At 49.9% G+C, this 18,197-nt stretch overlaps 1 protein-coding gene across 2 annotated transcripts in view; it reads left to right on the forward strand.

Moving 5' to 3' along the window:
* Positions 1 to 18,197, forward strand: part of PREX1 (phosphatidylinositol-3,4,5-trisphosphate dependent Rac exchange factor 1) — a 195,116-nt gene that overhangs the window by 99,885 nt on the left and 77,034 nt on the right. For both annotated transcript variants that reach the window (XM_060079493.1, XM_060079494.1), the window contains one exon: positions 805 to 906. In XM_060079493.1, the coding sequence (XP_059935476.1) occupies positions 805 to 906 (102 nt within the window). The remainder of the gene's footprint in view (positions 1 to 804; positions 907 to 18,197) is intronic.

Genomic DNA, 18,197 nt, shown 5'->3' on the forward strand with positions numbered 1-18,197 from the left:
CCCAGGACTGTGAGGGGCGTGGTGGGAGACCACAGACATGTAACTTGGTACACTTCTTTCCCATGCATGACTTTCTGCTTTACTACCGATAGGTTCTCCATAAACAATGCCTCGTTTTGTTTTGTGTCATTAAAAGCTTTATGTAAATGGGTTCACACCATACATATCCTTTTGTTTTCCTTTTTTGCTTAAGAGCATGTTTTCGAGGTTCACCCACATTGCTATACATAGCTTTAGTTCTCCCATTTTCACCACTGCGTAGTGTACCATTGTGGAAATCTGCTGCAAACATTTTTCATTCTCCAATTGATGGATATTTAGTTTGCTTTCCACTTTTTGCTGTTTCAAACAAGGCAGTTTTGAGTGTCCATGTTCCTGTGTCCTGTGCATGTGTGTGAGTTTCTGTAGAATGAGGGTTGGCAGACTTTTCTGTAAAAGGCCAGATAGTAAATATTTTAGGTTTTGCAACTATAAGGTCTTTGTTACAACTACTCAGCTCTCAGACGCAGCCATGGACATTATGTAAACAAATGGGTATGGCTGTGTTCCAGTAAAAATTTAATTGCCAAAACAGGGAGTAGGCAGGATTTGGCCCACGGGCAATAGTTTGCCAGCCTCTGATCTAGGCTTTGTGCTGGGTTGTAGAATATACACATTTCTTCCTCCCCTACGTATTGTTAAGTTGCTTCCAAAGTGCTTGTCTGTAGCTGCATTTTGAGAGTGTTTCCCATGATTATTTGAGGGTGGCCAAATTCCTTTGCTGTCCTTGGTGAGTTCTAACGAAGGTCTCCTGTCCCTTTTCAGAGCTGCATGCTCCTGGGAGGCCGGAAGACCACGGACATCCCTCTGGAGGGCTACCTGTTATCTCCTATTCAGAGGATCTGCAAGTACCCCCTCCTCCTCAAGGTGAGACGTTCCCCCTGTTCCTTTCCCCAATTATGAAGTGACAGAAAATTCAGCTTTGCCTGGCTTAATAAAAAAAAAATAAATAAAACTTGTTAGTTCAGGTAGCTGAGAAGTTTAGGGGCAGCATCGGTTTTGGGCCAGGCTGCATCCAGGCCAGGACCCTGCCTCTTTCTCCCTGGTTCAATTCTGCTTCCCACCTTTCAGCTCTTATTTTCAGCATGGTAGCAGATGGCTGTAGTTACTGTGGCTTTGCACCCTCTCAAGTTCAAAGACAATGGGAAAGAGTGAGTCTCTCTTCCAGTAGCTCTGACAAAAGTCCCAAGAGTCACTCAGGCTTTGGTTATCTGTGGCCAGGAGAATGCAATATTAGGAATGCTTTGGGCCTGAGTCATGTGCTTTAATTTGAACCAATTACAGGAAGCCTTTGCTTGTGCTGTTTGCCCTCCCCTCATATGCTTGGACTTGCGCTCTACCCCTGACCCAGTCACTGTGAGCTGGGTAGTGTTGTGCTTTGATTGGCTGAGATATGGTCCAGTGACAGTGAGCAGGGCAGTGTCGTGTTCTGATTGGCTGAGACCACATTCGGGTGCTCCACCCCTGAACCAATCAACCCTGAGCAAGCCAGCTCTGATTGGCACAGACTTGCGTCATGCGCTCCCACCAGTCACTGGATCCCACAGGCCAAAAGTCCCGTGATGGAGAGAGAGGGACCCCCTCACCCAAATCTGGGCTCTTGGTGGAAGAGGGGTGCGGGTGCAGATGCGGGGGGCACAAACCAGAGCCATCGACACACCTGCTCTCTCCCTCCCCGCCCAGCCACATTTGACTTAGTCTTGGTCAGGCAGACCAAGGGAAGATGCGCTGCTTGTGGGAGGGCCCAAGAAGTCTCGATCCTCAACTTCCGAGTCAGCTTCCAGGCAGATCTCCAGCTGGTTGGATGGCTCTGCCGCCATCCACTGCTTTCAGCCCAGACTTTTCTGCCCTTGGAGATGGTGGCCGTTGGCCTGAGCCTGCCCTGGCTCCATCCTGAAGGCCTTCTGTCTGACAGCTGTTTCCTGGGGTCCCTGCTGGTGGATTAATTTGGCTGGTGGTGCCTCATTCATGCACCTGCGCACTGGGGCCACATGCATCTTTTTTTTTTTTTTTTTTTTTTGCGGTACGGGGGCCTCTCACTGTTGTGGCCTCTCCCGTTGCGGAGCACAGGCTCCGGACGCGCAGGCTCAGCGGCCATGGCTCACGGGCCCAGCCGCTCCGCGGCATATGGGATCCTCCCAGACCGGGGCACGAACCCGTATCCCCTGCATCGGCAGGCGGACTCTCAACCACTGCGCCACCAGGGAGGCCCGGGGCCACATGCATCTTTGCTCCATGAGCTGAAAGGGAGAGGGGAGGGGAAAGGTACTAGGGATTCTTGAACTTGCCTTTCTGCTGGAGACAGTGCTTGACAAGACCCTCTTGGGGGCCATCAGCTCTGCCTGTGAACACAGGCCTTTAACATGCGTATCCGTGGGTGGTGGGACCCAGCTCTCCCTGCACCTCCTCTGGCCTGATGCTGTTTATGCCTCCCGGGGAGCTGAAAGAACCATCTGCAGTTGTTCTTGCAGCTGCTTGGATCCCCAGACAGGTGTTGGAAATGCCATAAGTAGCTCAGCTCTTCATCTTGGTGCTGAAGAAGCTCCAGGTGGAACTTGTACATGGGTAACCTGTGGACTGCAGTGGACCTGCAGATGTGCTCCACTTGATTTGTTTGGTGTGTTTTCCAAACTTGAATCAGTTGCCGGCATTTAAGAGGTAGTATTCTGCCGTGGTTTAGGGCAGGGGTTGGCAAAACTGTGGCCTGTGAGCCAAATCCAGCCCATGGGCTGTTTTTGTAAATCCATGAGCTAAGAATGGTGTTTACATGTTTTTAAGGGTTAAAAAAGCCCCCAAAACAAGGAAAGAAGAATATGTGACAGAGACCGGATGTGGCCAGCAAAGCCTAAAATATTTACAGTCTGGCCATTTACAGAAAAAATTTGCTGACCCCTGGATTAGAGCCAGTCTTTGCAGTCACAGGCTGTCTGGGTTTGAATTCTAGCTCTGCCATTTACTGACTGCTTAACCTTGGGAAAGTCACTTCCCTGGGCCTCAGTTTCCCTGTCTGTAATACAGTGTTTGTATTAATAGTACTGATAGGGTTGATATGATGATTAAAGATTTATTTACTTAATTCCTATAGCAACTCAATGAAGTAGGCACTGTGGTCAGCCCCATTTTAGAGATGAGGCACAGAGGCACAGACAAGGGAAGTGGCCCGTTTAAGGTCTCACATTAGGTCAGCGGGAGGAACCATGATTGGAACCTGGGCAGAGTCTGATTCTAGAGTTCTGCACCCTAACCATCAAGCTACACTGCCTGTTGAGAAGCACTTTGGAGAGTTAAGCCGCCGAAGTGCTGGGGTGTCGGGGATGCTGACCTTCTCAGCTCCCTAGGTGGGGGTCTGGGAAGGTTGGTGGTCTTGTGTTTTGTGGCTTGGTGGCTAGTTTGCTCCTTCTTTCCTGGGTTTCAAAACCTTGAATATCTGACCCATTGGAAGAATCGCCAGCTACAGCCCCAGACCCCAGCCAAGGTTCCCTAGGTATGAACACTTAGGCTTCTGGATCTTGGGAAAGTCTGGTATCCCAGTGGCCACTTGGAGTGGCAGTTTCTGTAATGTATTTTAACAACCAGTGGGGCTGGACCTGTATGTCCTGGTGGACTCTAAGCTCTCGATGTGAAGTCCAGGTGTTTCTGAGGCCTGCTCAGCCCCAGGGGCCACAGTCTGGCCCGGTGAGATTCCTGGGCTCTGGATTCCCAGGAGAGCAGAGAAGGAGAGAGACAGAACCCGCTGGCAATTGACGGAGGAATAACTGCCCACAGGAAACAATGAGGAAACGGAGCTGTGGGTTTTCCTCCAAACCAAATGGCTGTTTACACGTCCCGTTTCCTCCATCTCCAGCTGTGTTTATCCGGGGCTCAGAGAGCACTGGGGCACCTGCCAGCAGGGCCTGAGATTCCTGTGGGGACATGCCATGCTCCCCGCCCGACAGAATTGCTCAGAGTGTCCTGGCCTTTGGCACCCACAACTGGAATGTTTGCATCAGAAAACAGCTGGGATTGAGGGGCACGCTACGTACCCCTCCTGAGTTCCTTTTTTCTGTCACATTTTCCAGTGGATTTTCAAAGATGATCCTATGAGCTTGGGGCAGCTGAGCCCGAACCCTCAGTCCCGCCCACACCCCCTCTGATGCTGACGCCCTCGCACATGTCCCTGTGGCCTTCTGAGCGCCCTTGTTTGAGCTGAACTTTGAATTGAGTAGGCGAACAGGGTTGAGGAGCCTGGGTGGGGAGGGGGATGGGGCGAAAATGAAAGTCTCTTTGGGAATAGCCCCGAAAAGCTGAACTTGAAACATTGCCTAAGAATAACCGGAACCTTCTATTTCAGCCTTCAGCCCAGGTCTGGGATAGCCAGTTGGCATTTTCAGGCTTTGCTGAGTTTTCCATCAACGTTTCCCAGAAAATGATTCAGGTTTGGGGTGATGCCCCTGGTGCTCAAATGGCAAGTGCCCGAGGGGAGACCCACTGTCACGGACCCTTTTAGTTACTGCCTGGTGACATGCAGATCTTACTGGCACGCGCACCAGCTGCTGGCATGGCTCAGGGCCACAGTTGTGAGCAAGACAGACCCAGTGCCTGTCCCTTGGAGCTTCAGTCTCGGACTGGACCCACAAGGGCCTGGTATGTAATGGAAGCGGGTTGAGGCCGGCAGGGGGCAAACAGGAGGGGCACATCTGTCTAAAGGGGCAGCTTCCCCTCCAGTCCCCTGTTCCCTTTGTCTCCTGCCTCTCTGACCCCTTCCTTTCAGTCTCCTTTGCTGATTCCTCGCCTTCCAGGCCTCCAAGTGTAGGTGGGCTCAGTCCGTGGGCCATTTTTCTATCCAGATTTGCACCTGCGGTGGCCTCATCCATTCCATGCCCCACCCCGCTTTTAAAGTATATTCCCAAGTTGTGCAACCGTCACCACAATAATTTTAGAACATTTGCATCACCCCCAAGAGAAACTCTGAATCCACGAACAGGCACTTCCCCTTTCCCTCCTCCCTGCAGCCCCCGGCAAGCACTCATCTACTTTCTGTCTCTGTGAATTTGTCTACTCTGGGCATTTCATATGAGTGGAATCATGTAATATGTAGCTTTTTGTGTCTGGCTTCTTTCACTTAGCACAGTGTTTTCAAGGTTCATCCATGTTGTAGTATACATCACCACTTTATTCCTTTTTGTGGCGGAATAATATTCCATTGTGTGGGTGGGTATACCATGTTTTGTTTATCCGTTCATCAGTTGATGGGTGCTTGGGTTGTTTCCACTTTCTGGAGATTAGGAATAATGCTGCTGTGAACATCTTTGTAGAAGTTTCTAGGTGGACATTCCCATGGCTTTAGACCCCGTCTCTGTCCGATGACTTCCGGCCTGGACCTCTCACCTAAACCTGGTCTTGTTCTCCTGCCCACTTGACTTCTCCGCTTGAAAGTCTCACAGGCACCTTCCACCTACCATGTCCCAAACCAAACGCTTGGCTCTCCCCTTCCCCCAGACCTGTCTCCCTCCCACCTACCGCCTCGTCCTCATCTCCGTAAAGGGCCAGATCAGACATTCTGGGCCCAAACTGGGCACGTCCTGGGAGGCATCTTCTGGGACAGCAGCTGCAGAGGGGTTGTGTCAGGGATGCTCTTGCAGGATCTCTGCTCAGGGTGTCTTCTGCACCTCCCACGTCTGTCTATGGGTGATGGAGCTGTCACCTACACACAGTGCGAGGACCTTGCCATTCGGTTGTTACCTCTGTCTCCTTGGCCGTCAGGAGTGTGGTGCTCCTGGGGATGGCCCGTGGTCCATCACTAAGGAGGTGTCGGCATCAGTTCTTGGTGCAGGGGGATGACTGGGGAGTGGTGTGTTTCCCAGAGAGTGGGGCGTGTACCGCTCACAGCTCACTGAAGGATTTAGATGGCACAGGAGGAAACTTTACACGGGGTGGGTGGTGGAAGAGGGGAGAAGGTAACACCAAGCACAGTCAATCACACCGTGAGACTAGTACTTTCTTAACAAATCTCTTTCAGTCTTCCTGATTATCTCCAGGAGGGGAGCCACAGTGGGTGCTGCAGTGTCTAGGGTTTTTGGAGCCGTTCATTCATTTACCAACCATTGAGCAGCTATTATATGTCAGGCATTATAGTAGGTGCTGGAGATACAAAGTGAACAAAAACTGCCCAAACCCCTTCTTCTGTGGTCTGACATTCTACTGGCGGGGGGCGGGGGGTAGAAACAGACAACAAATGAATGAATAGGAAATGTATATACTTGTTTAGATGGCGTGAATACTATGGAAAAAAAATATCAGGGTTATTAAGGTCCAGGAGTGATGGATGGAGAAAGTGACGTTTGTGCCAAGACCTCAAGGAGGTGAGGAAGGGGGCCATACAGGTACCTGGGGGAAGAGTCTTCCAGACAGAGGGAAGAGCCAGTGCAAAGGCCCTGAGGCAGGAGTGCATCTGAGGAACAGTGAGGAGGCCTGTGTGACCAGAGGGGAGGACCTGAGGGAGAGAGTCGGGGAGTGAGGCTAGAGAGATGATGGGCCCGGATTATGTGGGGCCTTGTGGGGTCTTTGTCTGCTCTGAGTGGGAAGGTTTTGAGCAGAGGAGGGACAGGATCTTAGTTCTCACGGGATCCCTCAGGCTGTTTGTGGAGAAGGGACTGTGGGGTGATGAGGGTGGAGGCGAGGGGCGGGGAGACCAGGGAGGCGTTGATATGAGTGGTCCAGGCAGGAGGTGACTGGACCAGGGTGGTGGCAGTGGAGACAGAGGCATTTTATGAGAACTGCCTCTTCATGTCATTTGCTCATTTTCTGTTGGATAGCTGTCTTCTGTGTTGATTTGCCAGAGTTCTTTCTCTTCACTCTGGCTACCTCGGGTCATCTCTTTGGGATTCTTCTCTGACCCTGATGTTACGAAGTGAGTTCCTAATCTGCTGGGGATCTGGCGTTGTTACCGTCTTGCCGAGAAGGCACAGGAAGTCACAGGTCTCTTTTCTGTGGCCCCCTTTGCCCCCGCTCTCGTCTTCCCCCCAACCACAGTGCCCGCCCTGCATCTTGCCTCTTGGGCTGAGTGCTGACACCTTGCCCACAGATGCTTCACACCTCTGACTGCACCAGCCCCAATTCAGGCTCTTTCCGTGTGGTGAGCAACGATAGCCTCAGGCTGCTGGACTCCCTCAGGGTGGGGGACCTGCTCTCTCCTCTCCCTTCCAAAGCCAAGCTCTGATTCCTGATCTTACTAGGGGCCCTCCCAGACCACTCTTCCTCGGAGTCCTGCCTGCATTCTGCTTTCTGCCATGCTCTGCGTGATGGTTAAGAGTCTAAGTTTGAAAATCCAGCTCCACCTCTTCTTAGCTGTGTGACTGAGGGCAAGTTGCTGAACCTCTCTGTGCCCCCATTACCCTGTCTGTAAAGTCGCTACCTCCCAGGCTTGCTGCAAAGATCAATGAGACAATGCCTGGGAAAACCCATGAGAGCACTTTGCATTTTACTAGGTGTAGTCAGTCATGCTTGGTAAATGTTAGCTACTCTAATAATGCAGTGATTTTTATTTTTATTGATTCCCAACTCCTCCTCTTATTAGTATTACCTCTTTGAGAAATGACTAACTCTCTGTGCCTCAGTTTGCGCCTCTGTCAAATAGCGCCTTATCATTGGTTATTGTGAAGATTAAATGAAATAATACCTATAAAGGGCTTATAAGTGCCTAGTAAGTATGAGCTATTTTTATTGTCTCAAAGTCTGTTTTGTTCAATATTAATAAGCTACCATAGGTTTCTTTTGATTAGTCTTTTCATGATATATCTTATTTCATCCTCTTACTATTAACAATTCTGTACCGTTAGATTTTTTTAAAATTAATTTTTATTGGAGTATAGTTGCTTTCCAATGTTGTGTTAGTTTGTGCTGTACAGCAAAGAGAATCAGCTATATGCATACATATATCCCCTCTTTTTTGGATTTCCTTCCCATTTAGGTCACCACAGAGCACTGAGTAGAGTTCCCTGTGCTATACAGTAGGTTCTCATTAGTTATTTATTTTACACATAGTATCAATAGTGTATATATGTCAATCCCCATCTCCCAATTCATCCCACACCTCCTTCCCCCCTGCCACCCCCATCCCCATACCCGTACATCTGTTCTCTACGTCTGTGTCTCTATTTCTGCTTTGCAGATAAGTTCATCTCTGTCATTTTTCTAGATTCCACATACAAGCGATATTGTACGATATTTGTTTTTCTCCTGACTTACTTCACTCTGTACGACAGTCTCGAGGTTCATCCACGTCTCTGCAAATTGCACAATTTCGTTCCTTGTTATGGCTAATATTCCACTGTATATATGTACCACATCTTCTTTATTCATTCTTCTGTTGATGCACACTTAGGTTGCTTCCATGTCCTGGCTATTGTAAATAGTGCTGCAGTGAACATTGGGGTGCATGTATCTTTTTTTTTTTTTTTTTTTGCGGTACACGGGCCTCTCACTGTTGTGGCCTCTCCCGTTGCAGAGCACAGGCTCCGGACGCGCAGGCTCAGCGGCCATGGCTCACGGGCCCAGCCGCTCCGCGGCATGTGGGATTTTCCCGGGCCGGGGCACGAACCCGTGTCCCCTGCATCAGCAGGAGGACTGTCAACCGCTGTGCCACCAGGGAAGCCCGCATGTATCTTTTTGAATTATGTTTTTCTCCAGGTACATGCCGAGGAGTGGGATTACTGGGTCATACAGTAGTTCTGGTAGTTCTGTCTTTAGTTTTTTCACGAACCTTCATACTGTTCTCCTTAGTGGCTGTATCGATTTACATTCCCACCAATAGCGTAAGAGGTTTCCCTTTTCTCCACACCGTCTCCAGCATTTATTTTTTGTAGATTTTTTGATGATGGCCATTCTGACTGGTATGAGGTGATACCTCATTATAATTTTATGTGCATTTCTCTAATAATTAGTGACGTTGAGCATCTTTTCATGTGTTTGTTGGCCATCTGTATTGTACCCTTAGAGTTTAGGTACTTCTTTTGTAAGCAGTATGAAGTTAAAGTTTTAAAATCTGTCCTGTCAGTCTCTGTCTTTGAACAGGAGAGTTTATTTAGTCTACTTATACTTATTGATATATTTGATCTTGTTTCTACCACCTTTATAAAATTTTTTAATTTGTCCTCTTTTTTTTAATGCTTCTTCCCCCCCCCCCTTTTCTTGCTTTATTTTGGCAAGTTTTAGTTTTTTTGGTTTAGTTACTCTTGTTTTCTTCCTTCCTTTCTCCTTCCCTCACCCTCTTCCTTCCTTCCTTCCTTTTTTTTCTTCTACTAAATTGGAATTTAAAACTACCGCTACCACCCTCATTATCTCTCCCAATTTTACCCTCTCTCCTATAGAACCTGGAGTTGGGAGTGCAGGGTGTAGACTTTTGCAGTAAGGTGTACTAGGACCTCCTTTGGAAGTTGGATCTAGAGTCACTGCATGTTGGAGACCCACCACTGAATGTCAGTAGACACCAACCCAGGGTGTCAAACACAGGTGCCTGCAGGGCAGGTGAAAGAAGTGAGTGAGTAGATTGGATGTAACCCAGTGGGTTGGGATGGGGATTGTGACAGGCTGTATAGCACACATGTCCCATCTGTGGGGGTGGCCACCAGTCGGGTCAGCCAATTGCTGTTGTCCGGTGGAAGCACAGACCAAAGGTGGCTAGGACTTCTGCTTTGCCGAGAGAGCCTGGCAATAGCAATTGGCCTGCAGCGTCTGGATTGTGACCCAGGCTCTGATCCAGTCGTGCATTGCGTAGCCAGGAGACCAAGGCTCGGAAAGGGGATGAGACTCGCACAAGGTCACATAGCATGTCCTCGTCAAGACAGAACGCGAGCTCCCAGAACTGAGCCCTCTCCCTGCTGTCTCCCGCCATCTCTCCAAGTGGAAGGAAGGAGTTTTTAAGACCCATGAGCATTATTTCCTTTCCCCCATGAATTCCTAATCCAAGGGGCTACAGTTTTCAACCTGCAGCAGGGGCTGGAATTGTTAAAACTGAAAATATATTGTCATGAAATATATTTCATGTAGTTGGCATGCATGGAGGTTTTCTTTACCACGCCGGGCAGCTTTTCAGTTCTGGGTTTTCGTGGACTTACAGATGTTTTTCGTTTCTTGTTTTTTTTTTTTCTTTTCTTTTCTTTTTTCTCTTTCTTCTTCTTTCAAGTGGTGGTGGGTTTTGCTAGTGCCTCTTCATTTGCATCTTGCTGTCACCCTAGACAGGGCATGCAGGGACCCAGAACTGAAATACCGGGAAGTCTTGATAATGAGATCAGAGCTTGGCTTCCTGAGCTTTGATGGTGGTGCCTTGGGCAGAGGTCTGTGGACAGAGCCACAGCTGGCGTAGGATCAGCCCCTCCTGGAGCTGGGTGAGGTGTCCCCAGAAAGTGGGTGTGCTCCATGGGATCCAGCCCCCATGGGTGACGTTCCCATCCTCAAGGCTGCCTTTTTCTCTTTGTAGAGAAGACAACATGACTTTCTAACCCCATGTCTCCTTTTGAGCCTCCAGGAACCCCAAGTCACAGCAAGTAATGGGTATTGGCACTTCTTCCAGTGACAAATCCAGCTGTGTTTTCACTCTGTGGTTTTATGGATCCGTCTTCTTATGGCTGCATCCAGGAGCTCAAATGATGCCATCGAGCATCAGGCCCTTCCCGTCTCCTGGCTCAGATTTCCTCTGTGTCAGCTTTATTCCTGGGAGGCTCCCTTCTCCTGGTGGCAACATGGGCCTCCAGCAACCTCAGGCCTGTGTCTGATCAGCACGGCTACCAAGGGAGAAGAGAACATGTCTTTCCCCAATGTCCCAGGGCTCGTTGGGTCAGCTCGGGTCCCACAGGGATCAAACCCGCAGCCGTAGCAGTGAAAGCATGGAGTCCTAACCACTGGACTGCCAGGGAGTTCTCCACTATGCTCTCCTTGAGATGGTAGCTACGGCTGGGAGATGGAAGGCTCTCGAACACGCCCTGGGAGCTGGCCGGGAGTGGCCCCTCTTGGACTCCAGGACGGGAGAGAGGACAGGGGAAGACCGGGGTCCCATCGCCTCCCCGTCTCGTGTCCTCTGCACCCCGTCTTCCTCTGCCTCTGGGCCCTGTGTTTTTCTCCTGGTCCTTTTCTGAATCTCAAGCAAAGCTGAACAAGAAAGGGGGAGTTGGCTGCAGCCATGTTTCCTTGATGCCCGGTTTGGCCTGGAGTTTGAGGCCCAGTGCCCACACCTCTGGGGACATGATGGGGCCGCACAGAGCGGACACCAGCGGGCACCCTTTTGGTAAATGTGATGGGAGGGGAGCGGAAGTGGTGGGTTCCTCTGCTCTGACATCCTCTCTTCCAGGAAGCCCTCACCTCGAGCCCTGCTTGCAAAACCACACAGGGCTGGCAGGACGGATGTTGGGGAAAGGTTACCCAGCCTGGCTCTAGAGGGGTTTCCGCTGCTGATTCGCTGGGTGACCCCCGCACACCCCCTCCCTTCTCTGCCCTCAGTGTTTTTAAGGAATACCCAGGGCCTGCCCCTGCTCAGACATTTCGTGTTTGTTCTAAGAGCCTACTTTTGGGGGTGTTCACGCCCTACTGGTACTGTTTCTGGAGGGGCCTGTGGATGTGGTGAGGTGTCTACCAGGTCCTGCTTTCTGGCTCTGTGGCCTTGGGCAAGAGGCCTTGCTTCTTTGTGCCTCAGTCTCCTCACCTGTAGAGTGAAGATAAAAACAGTACCTACCTCTTTGGGATGATTTGAGGATGAAGTGATTTAAGAAACTGAAGTTTGGAACAGTGCTTGGTACACTTAGTAAGTGCTCAAGCACTAGCTATTATGATTACTACTATGACTACAACTTTTACTGTTATTATTACTAGAAATAATAGTAAATGTAACAGCTATGATTAGTATGGAAATAATTATGGTGATGATAAGTATTGTGTCCTTACTGATTACCAACACTTTTACATTCATCATTCCATTCGATCCACACAACAACCTTAGGATCTGATTGTGATCCCATTTCACAGATGTGCACACTTGGTCCACTTGGACCCTCTGAGGTCTAGTAGATCCAGAGGGTTTCCTCTTAGTTATGTGGTTCTCCCAAGATTCTTAACAAGCAGCTTTTGGGTTCCTTCCAGAAATACTGTTCTCAGGGCCAAGCCCTATAAGTTCATGTAGCTATTCCACTTTGGATGTGGATTCCAGGGTTTTCAACACCATACTCTGTCTCTTTTGAACTTGACTCTGTTGTAACTTATTAAGACAGTGTGTTAAGTTCTGCACTGGGCAGGAGCCTCCTCACCTCCCTCCTTTTGCATGTGAGGCTTTTGTTAGTGCAGCTCAAGCTTCCATTAATTTTGAAGATACCTATATTTTATGCTTGTCTGGGGCTGACTGGGGACACCTTTGGGATTCCGAATCCTTGCAGTCTCTCTGGGATTGTGAAGCAGTAGAGACTCTTTCAAATACAAGGAATGGAAAAACTAGCTCAAACAGGCTTAATTAAAAAAAAAAAAAAAGACCCCATGTAACTGAAAAGTATGTGGCTAGATGGTTTCGGGTGTGGCTAAATCCATGTGTCATTAGGGAATTGCCAAACTCTTTTCCAAAGCTGCTGCACCATTTTATATCTTCTCCTGCAATGTATGAGGATTCCAGTTTCTCTACATCCTCAAGAACACTTGTTATTGTTTGTCTTTTTTTTTTTTTTTCGGTACGCGGGCCTCTCACTGTTGTGGCCTCTCCCGTTGCGGAGCACAGGCTCCGGACGCGCAGGCCCAGCGGCCATGGCTCACGGGCCCAGCCGCTCCGCGGCATGCGGGATCCTCCCGGGCCGGGGCACGAACCCGTGTCCCCTGCATCGGCAGGCGGACTCTCAACCACTGCGCCACCAGGGAAGCCCTGTTTGTCTCTTTGATGATAGCCTTTTTGGGGGTGTGAAGTGGTGTCTCATTGTGGTTTTGTTTTGCATTTCTGTAATGACGAATGATATTGAGCATCTTTTCATGAGCGGATTGGCCATTTGTGTATCGTCTTTGGAGAAATGTCTGTTTAAATCCTTTGCTTATTTTTTTTTTTTTTTTTCTTTTTGCGGTATGTGGGCCTCTCACTGTTGTGGCCTCTCCCGTTGCGGAGCACAGGCTCCGGATGCGCAGGCCCAGCGGCCATGGCTCACGGGCCCAGCCGCTCCGCGGCATATGGGATCCTCCCAGACCAGGGCACGAACCCGTATCCCCTGCATCGGCAGGCGGACTCCCAACCACTGCGCCACCAGGGAGGCCCCTTTGCTTATTTTTTAATTGAGTTGTCTTTTTTTTTAGTCAATCAATCAATCAATCAATTAATTAATTTTTTGGCTGCGTTGGGTCCTCGTTGCTGTGTGTGGACTTTCTTTTAGTTGCGGCGAGAGCGGGCTACCCTTTGTTATGGTACGCAGGCTTCTCATTGCGGTGGCTTCTCTTGTTGTGGAGCACGGGCTCTAGGCGCGTGGGCTCAGTAGTTGCAGCACACGGGCTCAGTAGTTGTGGCTCGCGGGCTCTAGAGTGCAGGCTCAGTAGTTGCGGCGCACAGGCTTAGTTGCTCCGTGGCATATGGGATCTTCCCGGACCAGGGATCGAACCTGTGTCCCCTGCATTGGCAGGTGGATTCTTAACCACTGTGCCACCAGGGAAGCCCTGAGTTGTCTTTTTGTTAAGTTGTGAGAGTTCTTTGTATATACTGGATGCAAGTCCCTTGTCATATATATAATTTACATATTCTGTAGATTGTCTTTTCACTTTCTTTATAGTCTTTGAAGCACAATGTTTTAAATTTTGCTGAAGTTCAGTTTATCTAATTTATTTTTAGTTGCCTATATATTTGGTGTCATATCTAGTAATGCTTTGCCTAACCCAAGGTCAAAAAGATTTACACCTTTGTTTTCTTCTAACAGTTTTATAGTTTCAGCCCTTACATTTAGTATTTATTTTTGTCTGTGTTGAGTCTCGTTGCTGCACGTGGGCTTTCTCTAGTTGCGGCGAGCAGGGGCTACTTTTTTTTTTTTTTTTTTTTTTTTTGCGGTATGCGGGCCTCTCACTGTTGTGGCCTCCCCCGTTGCGGAGCACAGGCTCCGGACGCGCAGGCTCAGCGGCCATGGCTCACGGGCCAGCCGCTCCGCGGCATGTGGGATCTTCCCAGACCGGGACACAAACCCGTGTCCCCTGCATCGGCAGGCGGATTCTCAACCACTGCGCCACCAGGGAAGCCCCCAGGGGCTACTTTTCATTGTGGTGCGCGGGCTTCTCATTGTGATGGCTTCTCTTGTGTGGAACACGGATTCTAGGCGTGTGGGCATCAGGAGTTGTGGCACGCGGGCTCAGTAGTTGTGGCACACAGGCTTAGTTGCTCCATGGCATGTGGGATCTTCCCGGACCAGGGATCAAACCTGTGTCCCCTGCATTGGCAGGCGGATTCTTAACCACTACGCCACCAGGGAAGTCCCTATGATCCACTTTGAGTTAATTTTTATGTGTAGTGTGAGGAAGGGATCCAAATTTATTTTTTTGCATGTGGATACCCAGTTTTCCCAGCAGCATTTGTTGAAAAGACTGTCCTTTCCCCATTTAATTGTCTTAGCACCTTGTTAAAAATTTATTGACTATAAATGTAAGGATTTCTTTCTGGACTCTCACTTCTTTTCCATTGACCTATATGCCTATCCTTATGCCAGTCCTATACCACCTCTTACGATTTGGAAAAAGAGTGTGCCAGTAAAGGGCACAGCAAGTGCAAAGGCCCAGAGGCAGGAATGGGCCCTGAGTTCGTGGCTGGGCAGAGTGGAGTCAATGCTCCCTTGTGAACCAAGACACCAAAGCCAATACCTTCCCCTCAGTTTTGGCCCAGCCAGGAACCTAGCCAGAAGGTCCTGCTCACTTTCAATTCTCCATGCCCAGCAGTGATCTCAGGCAGGAGGAGAGGTGGGAGCAGCCAGACGGAAGAGGGAAATAACCTTTTTCTCATTTTTACTAGCTAGTGGGTGTTGGCAGCCCCTCAGGGAACCCGTCAGTGGAGGATCGCTGAAATTCCAACTTCCAGGGGTTTGGGATGTGGTGGCAGTGCCTCCCAGGGTGTGACAGGCCCTAAAGCTCTTAGTCTTAAGAATAAGAGAACCGAGGCTTTGCACTTGTGGAGGGAGGTGGGAGGAGGTAGGATCCCAGGGACACAGGCTGGAGAAGCATGGAGTAGTGGTTAAAAACGTGGGCTCTGGACTTCAATCGCATGGGTTTGAATTTTGGCTCCACCCCTTAGCAGTCTTCGACCTTGGACAAGTGACCTCGCCTCTGGGTCCACCTCAGCTTCCTCATCTGTCACATGTATCAGGATATATTTTAGCTACAGTGACGGAGACCCGAAATAACAATGACTTAACGTGTAATTTTATTTCTGTATAAAGCAGTCCAGGGTTTATGTTCTTCCACCCCTGGGTTCTCAGATGTTCACACCGTGTCCACGTTCCAGCCCAGGGAAAGAGGAGATGGGCAAGGAAAACGGAAGCTGCACACACCCCAGTGATCAGAACCTGTGTCCAGGTGGACGGGAATGTTGCCTTTATTCCGGGTGGCCTTGTGCTCAGCTAAGAATCTGTTCTGTTGCTTTTGACCAGAGATCGGCAAGCTTTTCCTTTAAAGGACCAGATAGTAAATATTACAGGCTTCACAGGCCGTATGGTCTCTGCCGCGACGATTCCACTCTGATGATGTGGCTACAAAGAAGTGAGGACAGCGGGGAAATGACTGAGCGTAAAGCTTCGTTTATTGCAACAGGTGGTGGGTTGGACTTGGTTCGCAGGCTTTCATTTGACCCCCTGCTTTTTAGAAGGAGAGGATGCTGGATCTGCTTTGGCGGGTTGAGCCTCTGTCACTGCTCACTCGGAGGAAACAGGGAGCTGGCTGGGTACACTCCCCTTTCGTGCCTTGGCTGGCTTGACAGAGGTTCAGATGCTCAAAATTACTTACATTGGAGCATGGGGCTGGGGGTGCTTTGCGGAGTTCAACTGAATTCCCCATCATAGGTCACAGGCTTCGATCACAGTTTTATCTGTGGACATGTCTACAAGCAGGGCGTCAGCTCCAGGAGAGTTGGGGCAGTGTCTGTGTCATCTGTGGCCTCAGCAGAGGGCCCAGCCTGAGGCCAGGTACACAGGAGGCCTCACTGGATGGATGAAAGGGGCACAGAGCTTCCTGGTTCCAGCCTTGAGCATCTTTTGCCTGGACCATTGCAGTAGCCACTAGCCCGTCTTCCTGCTTTTACATTCACTTTATGTTCCCTCCTGTGCATCTTCCACTTGGCGGTCAGAGGGGTTTTTTAAAAGCTAAATAAATTGGATGGTGTTAGGCCTCAGCTTATAACCCCCCATCACCTCCCCATGGCTCTTGGAATGAAACCCAGAGACCACACCCAGGCCTTACCTGATCTGTGTTTGGTGTGTGCGTCTGACCTCAGCACCCATCCTTCTCCTTGCTCACTCTGCTGCAGCTTCCCTGGCCTCCTTGCTGTTTCTCACTGCCTCAGGGCCTTTGCTTGTGCTCTTCTCTTGCCTCGAGTGCTGTTCCCACAGATGTTTGTATAGCCTGTGCCCTTACTTCATTCAGGTCTCCACCCTGAGGCCCTTCTCCTCAGAGAGACCTTCACGGACCAGTGCACCTCCCTCACTCTCTGTGCCTTCACTTGCCTGATGTTTCACCTGGCACTTAATCAATAATATAAATTATATTTACCAGAGAGGAAAGTATTCCTATTTAACTATCTGAAAGGTTATAAATAGTATAGACGTTCAGAGCACTAACCTCAGAGCCAGACTGGTTAGGCTCAAGTCTGCTCCGTGACCTCAGGCAGATGACCTGACCTCTCTGTGCCTCAGTTTTCAAATCTGTCAAATGAGGATAATAATAACTACCTCATAGGGTTGATGTGAGGATTGAGGGAGCTCAAAAAGAGTGTAAGCACTCACTAAATGCTAGCTCTTATTGTTACTGTTAGTGGTAATACTCAACTTCTGGACTGTTCTCTTGACTATGAGCTCCCTGAGGGCCGTCTCAGTCTCTGTCCAGACCTCGGTGCTCTGGCACATACCAGTTGCTCAGTCTGTGTTTGTTGAGTGAGGAGTGAATGGAAATACGTCCCCTTTGTACAAAAAGCTCAACCCTCAGTGACCCGCCTGCCTCTCTCTTACTTCCTCCTTGAAGCCTTTCCGGCCACACTGTCCTTCCCCTTCTCTGATTTATCACGAGCGCTTTCACCACTTGGGGCTGTTGTTTGTGCCCCCTCCCCCCTTCCTCCCTTCCTTCCTCCCTCCATCCCTCCCTCCCCCTTCCCTGGGAGCACCTTTCCCAGCTCAGTTGCCTCCAGAGAGAGGGCTCCATCCTTCCCCACCCCTTGCTTCCTTTCTGGTCTGTCCCTGGGCCCAAGGCAGGTGCTCAGCAAACCCACAGGGTCCTGATGTTACAGAACATCTGGTCCTCAGGCCATTAGGATCCGCTCTTCAGAAAAGAGGCTGTTCATGTTCAGGCAAAGAAGAAATGAAGTGACTAGAGAAGACCTATTTTTTTTTTTTGCGGTGTGCGGGCCTCTCATTGCTGTGGCTTCTCCCGCTGCGGAGCACAGGCTCTGGACGCGCAGGCTCAGCGGCCATGGCTCACGGGCCCAGCCGCTCCGCGGCATGTGGGATCTTCCCGGACCGGGGCACGAACCCATGTCCCCTGCATCGGCAAGTGGACTCTCAACCACTGCGCCACCAGGGAAGCCTGAGAAGACCTATTTTTGGAGCTGGTGCTCCGCAGGGCATTCTCAGAACAACACCTGCCTGGCCCATTGCTGCTTGCGGGCCCTGCTAACGTGTGTTGTCCTACGGAAGCAGGACTGATAATGGCCAGCGTAGACTGAGTGCTCACTGAGGCTGTACTTTCCCCCGGAGCTGCTTTTCCTGCAGTGTCTGATTTACCCCTCACCGTGACCATGAGCAGAACCAGATGGCCGGGTTCAAATCCACATTCCTCCTCCTACTTCTTGGAGCCTTTGGACCATCCCACTGAGCCTCCATCTCCTCCTCTGTTAAATGGATAATAACAGAACCTACCTCCCAGGCACAGAGTAAAGGCTCATCATCACCATCCTCCCCCACATCACTGGTTTTCAGTCGATGAACCTGAGG

The sequence above is a fragment of the Mesoplodon densirostris genome, chromosome 16, assembly GCF_025265405.1.
Source record: "Mesoplodon densirostris isolate mMesDen1 chromosome 16, mMesDen1 primary haplotype, whole genome shotgun sequence".
Classification (NCBI taxonomy): Eukaryota; Metazoa; Chordata; class Mammalia; order Artiodactyla; family Ziphiidae; genus Mesoplodon; species Mesoplodon densirostris.